This window comes from Xiphophorus hellerii, chromosome 18 (genome assembly GCF_003331165.1).
Source record: "Xiphophorus hellerii strain 12219 chromosome 18, Xiphophorus_hellerii-4.1, whole genome shotgun sequence".
Classification (NCBI taxonomy): domain Eukaryota; kingdom Metazoa; phylum Chordata; class Actinopteri; order Cyprinodontiformes; family Poeciliidae; genus Xiphophorus; species Xiphophorus hellerii.
In genome coordinates this window covers 13716646-13733378 of record NC_045689.1, presented here as the reverse complement: position 1 = coordinate 13733378, position 16733 = coordinate 13716646, and the positions used below count along the sequence as shown (strand labels likewise).

Here is a 16733-nt window from a genome sequence, read left to right as displayed (position 1 = left end):
AGCAATGATTTTCTCACATGCTAGAAAACTACCAGAAACTTCCCTATTGCTTACCACTGCTGTAGGAGCACAAATCGAGTTTGTCAGTAATTATAAATATCTTGGTTTTATTCTAGATAATGAACTCTCTTTTAAAAATCACATAGGAAATCTACTATGGACATTGAAAATGAAAATTGGGTTTTATTATCGAAATGGATCTTGTTTTACACTCAAAGCTAGAATAAAATTGGTAGCAGCGACATTCCTGCTACTTTTGGATTATGGAGCTGTTTTATATATGAATGCTTCGACCAAATGTCTTCAATCATTAAATACTGTGTATCGTTGCGCTTTAAGATTTATAACCGGTAGTAGACGTCTGACACATCATTGTGATTTGTACGCAAAAGCTGAATGGCCTCCTTTAAGTGTACGGAGAAACAATCATTTAATGATCCTGATATATAAATCTCTACTCGGTCTAACCCCAGCATATTTATCCACTCTCCTACATAGAACTGTCAGTTCTCGTTCTCTTCGCTCCAATAACATTATTCTTCTGCATGTCCCACGCTTTCGAACTGAAAAAGGGAAGCAGGCATTCAGTGTGTTGGCCCCCACAGCGTGGAATCAGTTGCAGGCTGAACTTAAGATGTCAGAAATGATTTCACTGGACTTATTTCGAGCAGTTCTTAAAGATAGGCAACAAGATTCTATGAAACAGTGTCATTGTTTTTAAATTGTTTTTATTGTTTTATACTTGTGCATATGTATTAATTGTTTTTATCTTGTAACCGGGTTGCTATGTATTGCAAATTTTTTTTGCCCAGGTCCCTCTTGAAAATGAGATCTAGATCTCAACGGGGTTTACCTGGTTGAATAAAGGAATTAAAAAAAAAAGAAATTGCATACATCTCATCCTAGCAAAGACAATAACAGAAGGCAACAATATCTCATTGGAAAAATGGTCATAAAGATGTAATCTGCTTATTCTTGACTGCACAAATAATGATTGAAACAGATTCGTAGATTATATCTAAACTAATAAACGGGGTGATTTATCTGAACATAGTTTGAAAGATTAAGCGTTTTTTTCTTTGTGCTGCAAGGTCAGAGAAATTGATCTTTATGTTTTTCAGCCAAATCCACAATAATCACTTTTCAGTACATGTCCTACAGAATAAGACAAAAGTGTCTTTAGGCCAACAAAACAATTTTGAAATATACATTTGAATTAATTTTTTGTTTTATAGCAATTAGAACACATTACTTGTTTTCCAACCAAAGGCTGTACCCATGGAACCTAATTATTGGAGTAAATAAAATGTTTGATGTTTCATGACCACACAACAGAAGCAACACAATTTGTTTTAGGTAGGAGAAGGAGAAGGTGAAAAAAGATAAATATATAACTTTTGTTATTTCTACATTTTTATTTTTACTTTAATTTTCTTTAATGAATTTATTTACTGTGAATAATAAGCACTTTATGTAAAATAATAATGAACAAAATTTATATTTCTTTGGATAGAACAAAAAAAATTATATAGTTAAAAGCAAAGGTTGAGAAAAATAACATACAAAAATATAAAATACATAAGAAAATAAAGCAGTGCTTTGTTCCTGGCCACATCATTGCCCTTTGGACTCATTGCAGAAGTTCAATAGATGTCGTTAACCTTCTGAATCTAAGGTCACAGGAGTCTAAGAGAGGATCAGTGGGTAATAGGAAACAGAGGCAAAAGGTGATGAAGACAGATTCAGCACAATAATGGTTTCAAGTTCAAAGGAGAAGAAAGTCTTCAAAAAAACAATTTAGACTTTGATGAAGAGTTGAGCGAGCTGCTGAACTTTGTTTAGTGACAGTGATTGAAAACCGACCCATCTTTTATAGTAGTAAGAAGCGTATACTTCACAGCCCTGTAAATAAAAAACAATATATTTTATAGGCAAGGCAACCTTATTTACTGTATATAGCACCTTTTGGCCAAAGGCAACCCAAGGTGCTTGCACATCGAAATTAAAAACAACATACATTAAAGTAAAACATATCAAAACAGATTTATTTTTGCACAGATTTAAAGATAAATAAGATAGGCAAAAGCATATAAAGAGGTTTAAAACCTTGTTTTAAAGGAGCTCAGGGTTGGAGTAGTCCTGCTTATTCCAAATTTTTGGTGCATAAAACTGAAGGCTGCTTCAGCATGTTTTGTTCTGACTCTTGGAATGGTGAGCAGATTTGACTCCGATTATCTTAAAGGTCTTAATGACCACTTATAGTAGCCACATATAACATTCACGGATGTGTGAAAGGACATTAGCATGTGTGATATGTAACTTCTAATATACCAAAGTCAAAGAAAATAGCCAAAGGAAGGACTTGAAAGTTGTAAATTTATAAACCTTGACATTTAATTTTCTGCTAGAGTTAATCTGAGATAGAAATTACTTCTCAATAGCCTTTTTTTTACTCAAACCAGGAGACAGAGCATAAAGCGACAAATTTTACTTTAAATCTTCAAGTACAGGTGACACAGAGTCATCTAGAGCAGCATTTTTACCTTAGTGGAATAAGTGAAGGAAAGAAAAGAAAAGAAGTACAGTCTACTGTACATTCAGGGCAAATCTCAGGGGAAGAGCATTACAGAGTTTATATATTATCATATTTTCTGACCTCCTCTAACGCTCAACTTGGAATAAGACGACTCTTTTCCTTTCTTAGGTCAGTAAAGATTGAGTATTTTAATTAGAAAATTGCTAGAGTGAGATCAGGTTTGTAAAGGAAATGTTTTATTAAACAGCTCAGTTTAAATGTTTTATGTTTCCTGGATGTCACAGGAAAACGTTTATGCCGATATGTCAACTAGCAACTAAATGTAAACAGCTAGTGGTACATTTAGCAATTTGTTTTCTGTGTGGTTGGAGACTTTTATGGCAACAATGACCTGCAGCGCCACGCTGTCTTGAGCAAGTATTGAGTTCTGCTGTGAGCCTCTCCCATTTCCTGAAGGCCCTGCAGTCAGTTTGACAAAGTTTTCTGTTCAACACAATACTGTTGCCAGTAGGGGCGTGCTGTGGTGGCATAGGGGATAGCGTGACCCACGTTTGGAGGCCTTGAGTACTTGACACGGCCGGCGACATTTGCCGCATGTCTTCACCCCTCTCCTTCCCCCTTTCATGTCAGCCTACTTTCATATAAGGGACACTAGAGCCCACAAAAAGACCCCTGGAGGGGAGAAAAAAAATACTGTTGACCCAGTCCACTTCGTGCTGACATTGCAAATAAATCACACATTTGCAAAGCTGACTAATGCTATCGTCAGTGCTCCATGGAGTCGCTGCGTTCACACACTATTCAACTCCTGACTCACCATGGGCAGGCCCAGAGATGTCTGTCAGAGATGCTGTTATACCCAAGGTGGAGCTGTGAAGTTGTACCAAGTTGTTCTGCTGCAACCAACATTCAACCAAAGGAGGCAGCAGTGAGTCTGTTTCACGTAGAATATTGCAGAACTAAAACAATTTACGCGTTTAAAAGCAAAAAATATATGTAAATGAATAAATAAAAAAAATCAGTACAAGAGGGTACTTTAATTGTGATGTTTTTTTCCCCTCCAAAGTAAGGACGTTTAATTTACAAACATTACGTAGGCTAATACAACAAATGTCTTGTTTTCAATTTTTAAAAAAAAATAATTTACTAAAACTACTATTACAAACTTTACACAGAGGATAAATGCGGTTAGGATTCCTGAAAGACATTTCCATGACAACTTTATTTAGCACTGATCCATTAAGGACACGCTCTTCAAAACCCCAATTTCACATCGGATTACTGTAATGTGCATGACGACACCTTGAGCTCAGCGGCTAATTAACACACCTGTTTCGTCTCTGTGTGTAACCTCACGTCTCTGCAAACACTAGATGGCACGGCAGGCCAAGAAATAGCCGCACACCCAGCAGCCGATTTATGGAGAGAGACTTTGTCCAGCGTTTCTGCAGCACTTCTACTGTTTGTTCCTTGCTTCCCTTTCTGCCGCTGCAGATTGGCTCTTCCATGAGCTCTGTCTCCTGAGAGCAGGACAGGATATTGTCCCCAGACACCGAACCTCAACAGGACATCAAGTTTCCTCTGGAGGACTGCTGAGCTGCTGGAGCTGAGGAGAGGACACCATGCATTACTTCTGGATACACAGCGTTTGGATCCTCTGCGCTGCTTTTCTCTTCACCTTTCAAGGTAAGATGACAAACTCACTCGTCTAGTGACAAGGACATACTGAGCATGCGAAAACATTCTGGAGTCCTTGTGATTGGATCAACTATTATTAGCTTGTGGGGCATGTAAATGTTTGTTTTGGTTCTGCCGCACACGTATCTACTTGAGATATAAAGTTGCAGTGTGTTGAATGTGCTCAGCGAGGGTAAAGTAAACACAGCAGGGGCTTCAACAGAGCAGATAAGAATAAATAGGATGAAAACTGCGGACAGCAAGGCTCTGACTTGAACATAGCCTATAGAGATGACCTGTTTCTGCTTTGTGTTTTACATGTGAGTTTGTTGTGTTGTCTCGTTGAGAAACTTTTGCTGACATTGTTTGTTTTTTTATGTTGGCTTAAGAGACAGAAACCAATTAGCATATTCGTTTTCTTACATTTTCTACATAGACGGGTCCATAAATGCACCATATAATTATTTGAATATATGACACGCTATGGAGAATGCCCAGCTCAAAGTTACACAACAATCAAAATCAACAAGTCTGTATGAAAACTCGTATAATTTGCCTTGTGAAACAGAATGACTCCATATTTGTTTACACCACCTGACCCCAGATTCCTCTGTGTTCACCCAGTACTAATAGAGCAGATTTAGTTCATCTCATGAAGTTGACAATTGGACCAATAAACTGGTTTTGTTTGTCACAAAACACAAGTCTGTCAAGTCTGGATTATGTGATGTACCAGATTGGGGAGAGGAGAAGAATTAGCTTTTGAGTTTTATAATACTGCAGATGGTTTTTAATTTTTCATTACTCAAGTGAATTATCTTTTTTTTTGGATGTCATTAAGTATTTAAAGTTTTACTCACTATTTTGCTTACAGTTTTTCCAAACATTTCTCATGAAATAACTAACATGTCCAGTTTATAGATGATCAACAGGTTAGCGTCTTTAAATTAAACAGTGTAAATAATACAACTGTAAATGGTACTGTTGTCTAACCCATTGTATTTGTCACTTGATTTTACATGATTTGATCAACTTAAAATAGATTTTAAATATTTTCTTCTAAGATTTTGTATGCTACACAATCAAAATTTCTTTCTTATTATTACCAACATGTCCAGTTTATAGATGATCAACAGGTTGGCTTCTTTAAATTATCATCATTATCCAAAATATCGCAAAATACAATGTCACATAAAATTTTTAAACAGTTGTTTTGAATGGAAACAGGCCTGTCAGGATAATATCAGTATTTGTTATCAACAAGGAAGGCAAATTGCTTACAAGCCTTCCTGTGGTCCTGACTTCAAAACTTTATTCACAGGAAATTGTTATCAGTTAGCTCTGTTCTTGCTTGTTTTTTGATAGTGTTTTTCACCTATGCCGCTGCAACAGTTTTCCAAATAAAGGACACAAATAAATATTAAGGGATTTTAGCTTTGTGTTCAGGTTTAATTTGTATGGCATGTTTTTTTTTAAGCTGTACCCTCATGGTGGATGCTCTAGCCTAAAAGACTACCATACTGCATTTCTGATTAGATGTGATGGATATTTGATTTGAAAGAGTTTGGTCATCATTAACACTTTAATTATGTTATTGGACCATAAAAAGTTATTCATAAATGTACAACAAAATATAAGTATATGGGAAGCTGTGCTTTTGCTGCGACAGCTCCTAAAATGTGGCAAGACTTACTATTGCACATCAGAGATTGTTATAACATTGTTTATTTTTATAGATATAAAGATATTACTTCTTAAAACTTTGCCTTTGGTTTGAACACCACCTGAGATATTAATTTTAGCTTGTCGTCAGACTTATACATTTGTATATTTTTGCATCCTCATATTTTATTACACTTGTTAATTATAGTATTCTAATATATTTTTAGATACCCAATAATAATGCCTTGTCTAATAAAAGCAGCACAGTGTCTCCTTGTGCTGGCTGGTCATGAATTTCATTGCTAGTAAAGCATTCCAGTTGATAAGAAGATGAAATCTGCAGCTTGGGTCTGTCACTCTGGGATTCTGTGACTTACTTGAGCTTCCTCCTTCTGAATCCTCTTGATCCTCCACAGAGCAGCAGCTCATCCCCAAAGACATTCAGAGTGTGTCTTTGTCGGGGTGTCTGTGTGAGTGTATCACTGCTGGCTCTGTGAGCTGTTTGGGAATGATTACCTCAGACAAAGAGACTGCCCGATTCTGTATTCAATTTCAGGCCATGTTTGCATGACTGACTCTCCCAAGAGAGTTTTCTTTCAGATTTATTGTTAAGTACGCAATGAACGTAGTTATATAGTTACTGATTGGAAACAATAATAATAAAACTAATAATCTCTGTCAACTTTGTCAGTGCAAAAATTACAGAACCAGATAAAATCCACACTCGCCAGATTTTCATCTGGCGAGTGTGGAGTAATGTGTTTTTATTAATATGAAAGATACAGTATTATTTACAAAGAAACATGCAGTAGCTGTTCAAAATAAAGGGATGCCTTCTGACTTTTGTGTTGTGCTTTTAGTTGTATTTCTCCTGTTGTTAAAATTTTAATTGCAGTCACTGATTCTGTGCTGAAATTACAGGTGCTTTTCATTTGTTCCTGTTGTAGTTCATAGTTTACCATTTTTAGCTTATGCCTTTGAGCCTGAAGGATGCCGTTTAGTAGTTTCTTGCCTTTAGATCTTGAATGCCACTATGTATCGACATACATGATGGCATCCCGTGCTACTTTGTCTGTCATACAAGACACATAAAGTGGTGTTTTAGAAAGCAATCAGAGCAACCCTTGCAGCAACACTCCCTGAAGGAGGCACAGAAAAACAGACCATGTTCTCCTTTAATGAAGGAAATCATTTATTTTCAGAAGAAAATATTCTCAGTGGAAGATTGCATTCTCTCCGTTCTACTTTGCGACACCCCAATGATCTTGTCAGGTTGTGAGAGAGGTTGAAAATGACATGTTGCCCATGGGAATAAACTCTCCTTAGGGAAAGTGATGAATAAAACGAACACTTACAGGCTGCTTCAGTTACTGACTGAATCAACAAATGTTTCTGGTGAGCCTTGTTTAGACTTGAAAACCAGTGACCTCTCTTCTTGCAGTTTTTGCAATACCTCCTCAAATTCTCAACCTGACCTATTTTTTCCCCCACGTTCAATTAGCAAAGAACTAAATTGATTTATTTTGTGAGGTTGTTTCCAGCTTTTGAAAGAAATGGTTTATTATAAAGTATCCCCATGCTACGTCTTCTGTGAAAGTGCAATATAAATATTGATCCATTTACTGTTTATACCTACTTGTCTTCGCAAGATCTCAGGCTAGGTTGAGTGTGGACACCCTCAGCAGGTCACCAGTCTATCACAGGGCAACACAGACACACAAAATGCAGCCATGCAAGCAAACACTCACACTTGGGGCAATTTAGAGCGACCAATTAACCTATGGTGTCATGTTCACTGGGCTGTGTTGGGAGGGTGTGTGTGTGTGTGTGTGTGTGTTGTTTTCCTCCTCTCCAGTTGGTCCTCCTCAAGCTTAATCAGGAAATGCATTCAGAGGAGTATTTCCCAACCCTGGTCCTCAACGCACACTGCTGCATGTTTTAGACGTTTCCCTGCTCTAATACACCTGATTCAAATAATTGCAGTTCAGCAAAAGCCTGTTAATCTGCCATCATTTGAAGTCACATGTGTCAAAGCAGGGAAACACCTACTACATGCAGGGCAGTGTGTCTTGAGGTTCAGGGTTGAGAAACAGTGATGTAGAGGAGCAGGCTCTCTGTGACAGATGCGAGATGATTCTCTCAAGTCCAGTGGTAACCCGGCTTCTGCTTTATTGGTGTTTTCTACCCATCTCATTTTGAGTACTTGCCTCATTCTTTTGGTCATGTGGGAGAAGTTAGAGTTGAGAAAACAAACTTGTGCCTGAGGAAAATGTACAAACTCCATCACATATTTTTCATTTTATTTTAAATGTTTTTAAAACAGGTAATGAGCAGTAAAGGTTGTATGAAGGCTGGTGTCTGTCTCCAGCAGTCATTAGGTAAGAGGTTGGGTACACCGTAAGAAAGTCACCAGTTTATCACAGAAAAATACATCTAATTTTTGTTTACATTTTATATTCAGAATCCAGCAGAAGTATCCAGTACTGACTTATTCTAATAGAATTTGCTAATCAAGCTTCATTCCAGAGAAGTACTTTATGTCTGCAGAAGTCCAGTGTTGTTGATTAGAGACAGGTTTGTTTTTCATTGCTATTGATTGCACAACCAAAGGGAAACTGGTAAGAAAAAACAACCATGTTTATTTCAACATCTCCTGGTTGTTGTGGTGTAGAAAAACAATATATTATTGATATTCACATTGCTGTCTGTCCAAAACAGGAAAGCAGCAGATTTCTCTGTTGCCTGTTTCTGTATTATTCATTTACACATATACACCTGTAGCACCAGTTAAAAATGTAAGGACTGAGAGAATTTCTCTTGATTTCAAGTGGAAAACTACAAACAAAGCTCTTTGTCCAAATAATACAAGATTTTCCGTTTTTTAATCCCATATCATGCTCAAGTGTGTGCTTGAACTCAGACCATGTTTTTTTTTCAGTTGAAAAATGACTTTCATACTTGACTACTAATTTTTGGTCAAAAAATATTTTGATTACCGTATATATATATATATATATATGTATACAGTACAGACCAAAAGTTTGGACACACAGTTGTGTCCAAACTTTTGGTCTGTACTATATACATATATATATATATATATATATATATATATATATATATATATTTTTTATCAAAACAAAATATTTTGAAACAGTCCAAAAACATAATGTACTTGTCATACTAATAAAGTATTGTTTATATCTCTCGAGTGATCTGCTTAGTGTTTACATTGGCTGTGTATGAAGCTCCAGAGTGCAGACATGGTGTAAATCTGTCAGAGTGGCTAGAACAATTGGTCCCTTAGAAATCAGACAATTGTCAACCTCTAATAAATCAAAAATGGCCTGTTGGGATGTTTTGGAGCTTTTGAATGACATATAGAGAAGTTCTCTTACTGAGTTGTACAGCAACTCAGCAGTACTTGAATATTTTATACTTCAGTGAATGTTTGACAGTGAATGGTAAAACAAAGTATTAAAATTGAAAAGCAATCAATCACACATGTCAAAAATATTCCTTTCAAAGGTTTTACAATAAAATCATAGTTGTCTTTTTGTGTGCATATGTTTGACACCTTTGGGGGGCATTACTGTGGTAATACTAGATTTAGTATTACCAAAGATTTAGGTGTAGTAAATTGAGTGTTGGTTAGCTTCAAACTTGTTGGCATGCCAACTGCTGTGTGGTGTTATTTGTGGCTCTCCCTGCCCCTAACATCTCATTGGAGTGGGCTGAAGGAGGCTTGGGATCTTTCCACAACCCCATTTTCTGTTGAAGACCAGAAGGAGGTTCTGGGAACATGTAGGCATGTCTGTGGGGGCCTGTTTATCTATCTGGTAGGGTTTTTTATAACATTTCTAACTGAAACACAGCTACTGTATTGTTCTTTTGACTACTTAAATGCAATTTTAATAATACTTTAATCTTATCCTGTTTGCATACCTTTACTTTTAGAGGGCAGAGAGCTATCATCTCTCTGCCCTCTGGGTTTTTACAAACAAATTGGAGTTTCTGAATACACAGACTGGATCTTGATCCAATAAGGCTTTCATGATTGTACCCTGAAACTCAGTATAAATCTGGAACATTTCATTGGCAGGGATATCCCTGTAGTTTCGTAACCAAAATCTGGAACTACATTTTCTTTAAATTTGCTGTAAATCCTTTGAGATTTTGAATCTGACTGATGTTGACAGTATCATAGAGCTTTACCTGAACTGCACAGATGAAAGGTGACCCCTCCCCCTGCAAAAAAACCAAACAAAACACACACAGAAAAGCAGGGAAAAATTCCCACCAAAAGTAAGTTCAAAGTCTACATAGGTGCTTTACCTCACACATAAAAGCTGCCTTCGCTGTTTTGTATTCACCTCCTCTCAGACAGTTGTGAACACTTCTATCCGGTGATGCTCTTACGTTACAAAAAATATGGTAATACTGAACAAAGGGCAAAAGAGGCATCCCTGTATTATAGGGAGGGTGAGCAACATACTATGAGAACAAGGCCTACTTTTTCGATTTTAAGGTTCAAATTCAGTATGTTTTGTATCAGCAGTGGCATTACAAGTAGCTGTGATGCTCTGAAAGGTTAGCAGAAACTAAGCAAGCATGCTGCCTCTCTTTATTGCAGCAGTCAATAAAATAAATGCTTTCCAAAGTTGTTTTTTTTAATTCTTACCAAAAAGCCAAATTTTGGACGACTATCTTTTTGATCTAGAGCACAGGTGTCAAACTCCAGTCCTCAAGGGTAGGTGTCCTGCTGTTTTTAGATGTGCCACAGGTACAAAACACTGGAATGAAATGGCTTAATTACCTTCTCCTTGTGTAGATAAGTTCTCCAGAGCCTTAATGACCTAATTATTCTATTCAGGTGTGGTGCAGCAGAGGCACATCTAAAAGTTGCAGGACAGCGGCCCTTGAGGACTGGACTTTGACACCCCTGATCTAGAGGTTAATATTGTCCTAAGGAAAGATGTAGCTCCAGCCTAATCCCACACACTTCACCTAGTACTTTTTTCTGTGATTCCTGCTTCATTAGGTTGTCACATACTTTGAACCTTTAATGATTCATGATCTGAGAATAAGAAAAAATTTAGCACAAACCTAGGAAGACAAGGGCATCCACCTGAAGTGATTTTAAAGAAGCAGGAACAAGGCTTAAAAAAGTTTGGAAGAGCAGCAGACATCCACAGTTCATAGGAGACCATGTCTTGGCAACTGCTGTTTTTATAGTAACTGCTTAACTCTGGCCTGTTTTAATGTCAGACTTTATAAATACTATTTAAATGAGTGACTTGAAGAAAGGGATTCTTGAAAAAAGGTCAATAGGAGGTCCTGCTTGTAGTTTCCCACAGTCCATGTAGGAGAGGACAGCAATGTGTGGGAGAAGATGCTCTGGTAGGTTGAGACAGAAATATAACTTTTGGCTGTACTGCAAAACCTTCTGATCGAACACTGCACACAAACCTGAACATGCCATCCCCACAGTGGAACATGTTGGTGGAAGGGCATCTGGTCAGAGTTTGTAGAAATATGGACAAAGCAACAGGGCAACTTCGGAAAAACTGTCAAAAGTTATAAAAGATTAGGCTGCAAGTTGACCTTCCAACGGGCCAATAACACATTGTACATTGGTCAGTTAAGGATCTGTGTTTTACTCTTGCTGCATTGTACCTGTTAATCATGTCTTGAACAGTCAGGCTCAGTCTCAGTTAATCAGCTACAGTTAAATGATCTGTTTTACATCTTCAATCCTGAGCTTCAATCCTGAGCTCCATCACAGCTGTCAGGACACTTATTTCCTGTCAGAAAGTATATCGTTTATTACCTGATGTCCAACATGATTTATTTTCTGTCATTTCGAGTGTCATAAAAAATGTGCCTCGATGGATAGATTAGCTGTCCTCCAAACCAAAGGTTGGCAATTTGAGGCTTGTCCACTTTTCTGTGGAAATGTGCTTGAGGACAAACCAAATGAGGTTTGAAGTGTGTATATATATATATATATATATATATATATATATATATATATATATATACTGCTCAAAAAAATAAAGGGAACACTTTAAGTGTTAAACACCTGTTTAAGTGTTCCCTTTATTTTTTTGAGCAGTGTATATATATATATATATGTATATATATATATATATATATATATATATATATATAATTTCAGTTCCATTATTTTACTTCTGTAAATGCTACATTGAATTCCCGATCGTAAAATCAGAAAGGTACTGCTTTCTTACAATAAATTTAACTTTGCTTGGGTTGATTTACATAAAGAGCAGTGCAATCTATTCCATATCTTTTAGGTTTGCTGGGGGTGAAGCAGACACAGACAGTAAAAAGTGAGATTAAGAAGGTAGTATTCTTCTTAATGCTACCTTACACTGCTAAAATAGTAGCTAAAGAGAGGCCACTGTTTGGCCTCTTCAGTGGTTTTACTGAACCTTCTTGTATTGCAGAAGTGGTGATCGAGTTTCTGGGGTTTTGATTTTATCAAAGCTACTTATCAGCAAAATGTGGAACTCTCACTTCCTTTTAAACTTGAACATCAAACATCATTGTGCACTCCTCAGCTCCTCAAGCCGTTTCAGACAGACTCATTAGATCAGCTTAGACGGATGTCATGTTCTGCTTCTACTTTAGAGCAGACATTAAGATAAAATGAGAAAATGACAGATAACCAACAGGAACCCTTTAAGTGTTTGACTTGTCCTGAGTGGGTGGAAGAAAAAAAAGGGAGTGAACAGCCACATGCTCACCCACTCCATTTATTACATTGGTAATGGTGTTGACTGAAACATGCATGCTGCTTCGGTCGCTTCTCTTGAATAAGGTTATTAAAGCAACTCGAATTAAATGCGTTCTGCACTTATGCTGCTTTGCTTCATACCAGCAGCAGACACATTGAATTCTGACCAATTGATAGAGGTTTCTCTAATGGCAGAGAGTTCTTTGAGCAGAGTAATGAGCCCTGACAGACTGAGAAAATTGTACAAAAATGAACTTGATTTTACATTGGATTTCTTCAGATCTCTAGTACTGAGATATACTGTAAAAATGAGACCAATCCATCAGGATGGATTGAAATTTAAAGATCTTGGTAGAGGAACTGTTCAGACCTGTACAATTGGTCATAATCATTCTTGAATTTTGACCAAAAAAGATGTCAAAGGTTTTATGCATTCTCTGCATCTCCAATAAATGAAATCCATACATATATATGATTTATAAGTTTTATAGCATTTTAACACTCACACAAGTTTATTCTTGAACAACTTTCTCAACATTTGAAGTAGAAAAACATGTTGAGCTAAGATCCCCCCCAAAAAAGATACCAGAAAGTAATACCCGAAGAGGGAAAATAAGGTTAGGATGTGGTGGTAGGATAAGAGTTTGCTCCTCTGAGAAAGGAAAGATGGAGGAAAATTAAGATGGAATGATGCTTTTAGGGAAATGAAGAAGCAAGGGGAGATATGAGTATTCTCCTCTCTGTGTCACATGATACGAGTCTGCTCTCCAGCTTTGGAGGTGTTGGCTCTCATCAGTGTCTTCTATACAGAGATGCAACTCTGGTTCCAGGAAGAAGAAAAACAATCTCTTTGTCGTCATAATGGTTCCAGACTTTAACGATGCACTTCTATTTTGACCCTGGTCATTTCTCATCCTCTCATGCCTTTGGAAGCCCAAAGATGGAGCAGTTAGTAATATTGTCAGTATTACTTACAGTTCTTGTTGCTTACACTGCAGAAGGAAGTAACTGTAGTAAATCAATACCAGTCATTTGTGCTCTTTGTGTGGTTCTGATTGATATAGGAAGGGAAATCAGAGTTGTTACATATTGGACTTGGTTGAGCTTTAACCTATTGGAAACTATAAGAAATGTAAATACTTCTTTTTTTAGCCTGTGATTTCTGATTAAGTTACATCGTACTGTGGAGAAAAAAAATGTCTGCAAGTATAATCTAGATGCTGGAATGCCTGTGGGTTATGACTTATGACATTTATAGGGTATTTACTTGAGTAACTCAATTAAAAACATTTACTTCATTTAATAATATATAACTGCAAAATCACCATGTTTTTAAAGCATTTTGTCTGAATTTTCTGGATTATTAGTTGGATCACTCACCACATGCAAAAATGAAATCTTGAATGCAAATTATGTATATTTGTGATTTACTTGAGTCATTGAAATCAACATTCTTTAGTGCTGTTTTATTCCTATTCTTTAACCATTCTGGGTCAGGATGGTTAATTAATTTTCTTTTTTCCCAAATAAGTCTCTTTACTTATCAAAAGTGTTGCTTTAATTGGGTCAGTTTTAAAAAAAATGTAACAAGATGAAGAAATATTGCCTTTGGATATTTTCTATTTATTTCATGAGAAATGGTGCAGCATCAAAGTCCTTTTGATCCAGAGCCTCGCTTTTTCCACATTTTGTTATGTTGCAGCCTTATTACAAACTGTATTAAATTCATTTCTTTCCTCAAAATTCTACAGACAAATATCCTGTTATGACAAAAAACTAATTTGATACATTTGTTTTTTTGCAAATTTATTACAAATAGATAACAAAATTCACAGCCTTATATCTTGAATATGATGCCACAAGCGTTGCACACCTATCTTTAGGCAGTTTTCACCCATACTTTTTTGACGTACTTCTCGAGTTCCACCAGGTTGTATGGGACACAACCAGGTAGAAACATCTCTCCACAGATGTTTAATCTGGTTCAGGTCTGTATTCTGGCTTGGCTCCTCTAGGACAGTCACAAAGTGGTTTTAAAGTCTTTGACATCTTTACTATGTGCTTTGGGGCTTGTCCTGCTGAAAAATTAATGATCACCCCAGTATGAGGTCAAGAACAGTCTGGAGCAGGTTTTCATCCAGGATTCTAAATAAGTTTTTTTTTTTTTTATTTAAAATAATATTTTCATATTATTTTAGCATAATATACATCAGTGTTGCACCTGTAGATATGCATAATTTCCAACAGTATGAAAACTTTACATAGACTTTCTAGTAGCATTCTAAAAGTTAATATAAAAACTGAAATGTGGTATTGAAATTACTGAGGGATATTTTAAACACAACCATAGTAAAAGTTCACAAATTCCAGGGACAATCTTGCATGCATATTGTCCACATAGGCATAGATTCTGATTTACCAAGAATCATTCAAAACAAAAAATCTGTGATGTTACAACCAAATTCCACAATGTATTTTAGTGGAATTTTATGTGAATCACTAAATCATGTAGTGTTCATAAATACAAATCTAAATGTGGGATGCATTTTTAGTCAGCCTCACTTAAAAGTTTGTAAAATCACCTTTAACTTCAATTACTACTGCAAGTCTTTTGAGATTCCAACACATAAAACCTTAGCTTTTGCCCAATCGTCTTTAACACAAACAGCCCAAGCTCAATGAGACTGAGCAACAAGCTCAAGTCTTGCCATAAACTCTCAATAGATTAGTTTTGTTTATTGTAAAACATGGATTTTAAATTTTAAAAAAAAATCTAAATCGTTGCATAGTGGCTCTGACGGTTGTTTATTGTTCTGTATGAAGGTAGGACTCCAATTAACTATGATTGGTTTTATTTTCTACTGAGGAAAAGTATCCCTACAGCAAACTCCTGCTACTACCTCTTTGGGGTTGGCTTTTTCAAGGTTTTACTCTTTTACCAAACAGTATTTTGCAAGTAGGGTAAAAAGTTCTATTTTAGTCTAGCCAAAGCAGTGAACCACATAATTGATGTGTGCCTTAAAATGACTTGTGTCAAACTACAGAGTGTAACTCTTCTGGCTTTCTGTCAACAATTGATCTGTCTTGCCAATGTTTTATGAACAGCCATGTCAATAAATTTGCCAACTTGTGCCATGGATATTTGCAACTTTTAAAGAAATTCATTTAATCTCATCAGTTTCTCTGGTTTGTGTTTAGCTTACCAAGTCTGTCAGTTTATGTGGATGACCACATATTTGTTGGTATACAGTTGTGGCATACTTTTTCTATCTTCTGATAACAGATTGAACAGTATTTAATAAGAAATTGAAATCTTAGCATATTGGTGTTGGAAGTTGTTTTTAGAAATGCAGGTTGGGAAGGAGGTAGTGTAAATGCAAAGACAACAGAGTAGATATACAATTGAACAGACCTGCAGTGATTAAAATAAATGAAAAGCAGTATGTGGTTTTATATTATTCATTATGAACAGTTCCAAACATCAAGGCAGTTTTATCCACATTATCTTTACTTTTCTTCTTCCCTAAATGTTTGCTTATGAAACATAAACACAGTGTGTGTGTTACAATCAAAAACTTACTGCTCCAGTTTCTTTTTAGGTGACTCTCTAAAGCACAACACTACATGTAGCAAGCCTTTTGTAATATCAGGACAAAGAAAATCACCCACAGCTGAGTCTGCCCACATGTATTGACCGCATTATGAGATGTGCAGCTTTGTGTTCTGTGGAGAGCAGAACAGCTATGGCTAACAAAGGGAGTGATCCAAAAATTTCAAAACACAAAATCTCTGGGGTTGGCAAACTGCTGGCAGCTGGTCTTTGTTAGTCAGCCATGATGTTTACTATGAACAAAGAGTACTACGCAGTATCAAAACGGCAAGAGAAAAATGTAGTTTTTTTGGTATGTGGCTACTGGCCCTAAATAAGTGTGGACATTTCTCTAAACTTCTGCTGGGGAGAATCCAAAACTAAATGATATTGTACTAAATTAAGGAAAAATACAGCAGAGATATTGTGCTTTATTTTGAAACATTTTTTCTATTGCATGAAACTATATAGTTGAATTTTGTTTAATAAATGTTAAACAAGTGACTCTA

The 16733-nt window shown here is 36.3% G+C and overlaps 1 protein-coding gene across 1 annotated transcript in view; it reads left to right on the top strand.

Annotated features, from left to right (window-relative positions):
* Positions 1–3998: 3998 nt before the first annotated feature.
* Positions 3999–16733, top strand: part of lsamp (limbic system associated membrane protein) — a 783778-nt gene continuing 771043 nt past the window's right edge. The window contains exon 1 of the mRNA XM_032590657.1: positions 3999–4222. Coding sequence (XP_032446548.1) covers positions 4159–4222 — 64 coding nt within the window. The 5' untranslated portion in view covers positions 3999–4158. The remainder of the gene's footprint in view (positions 4223–16733) is intronic.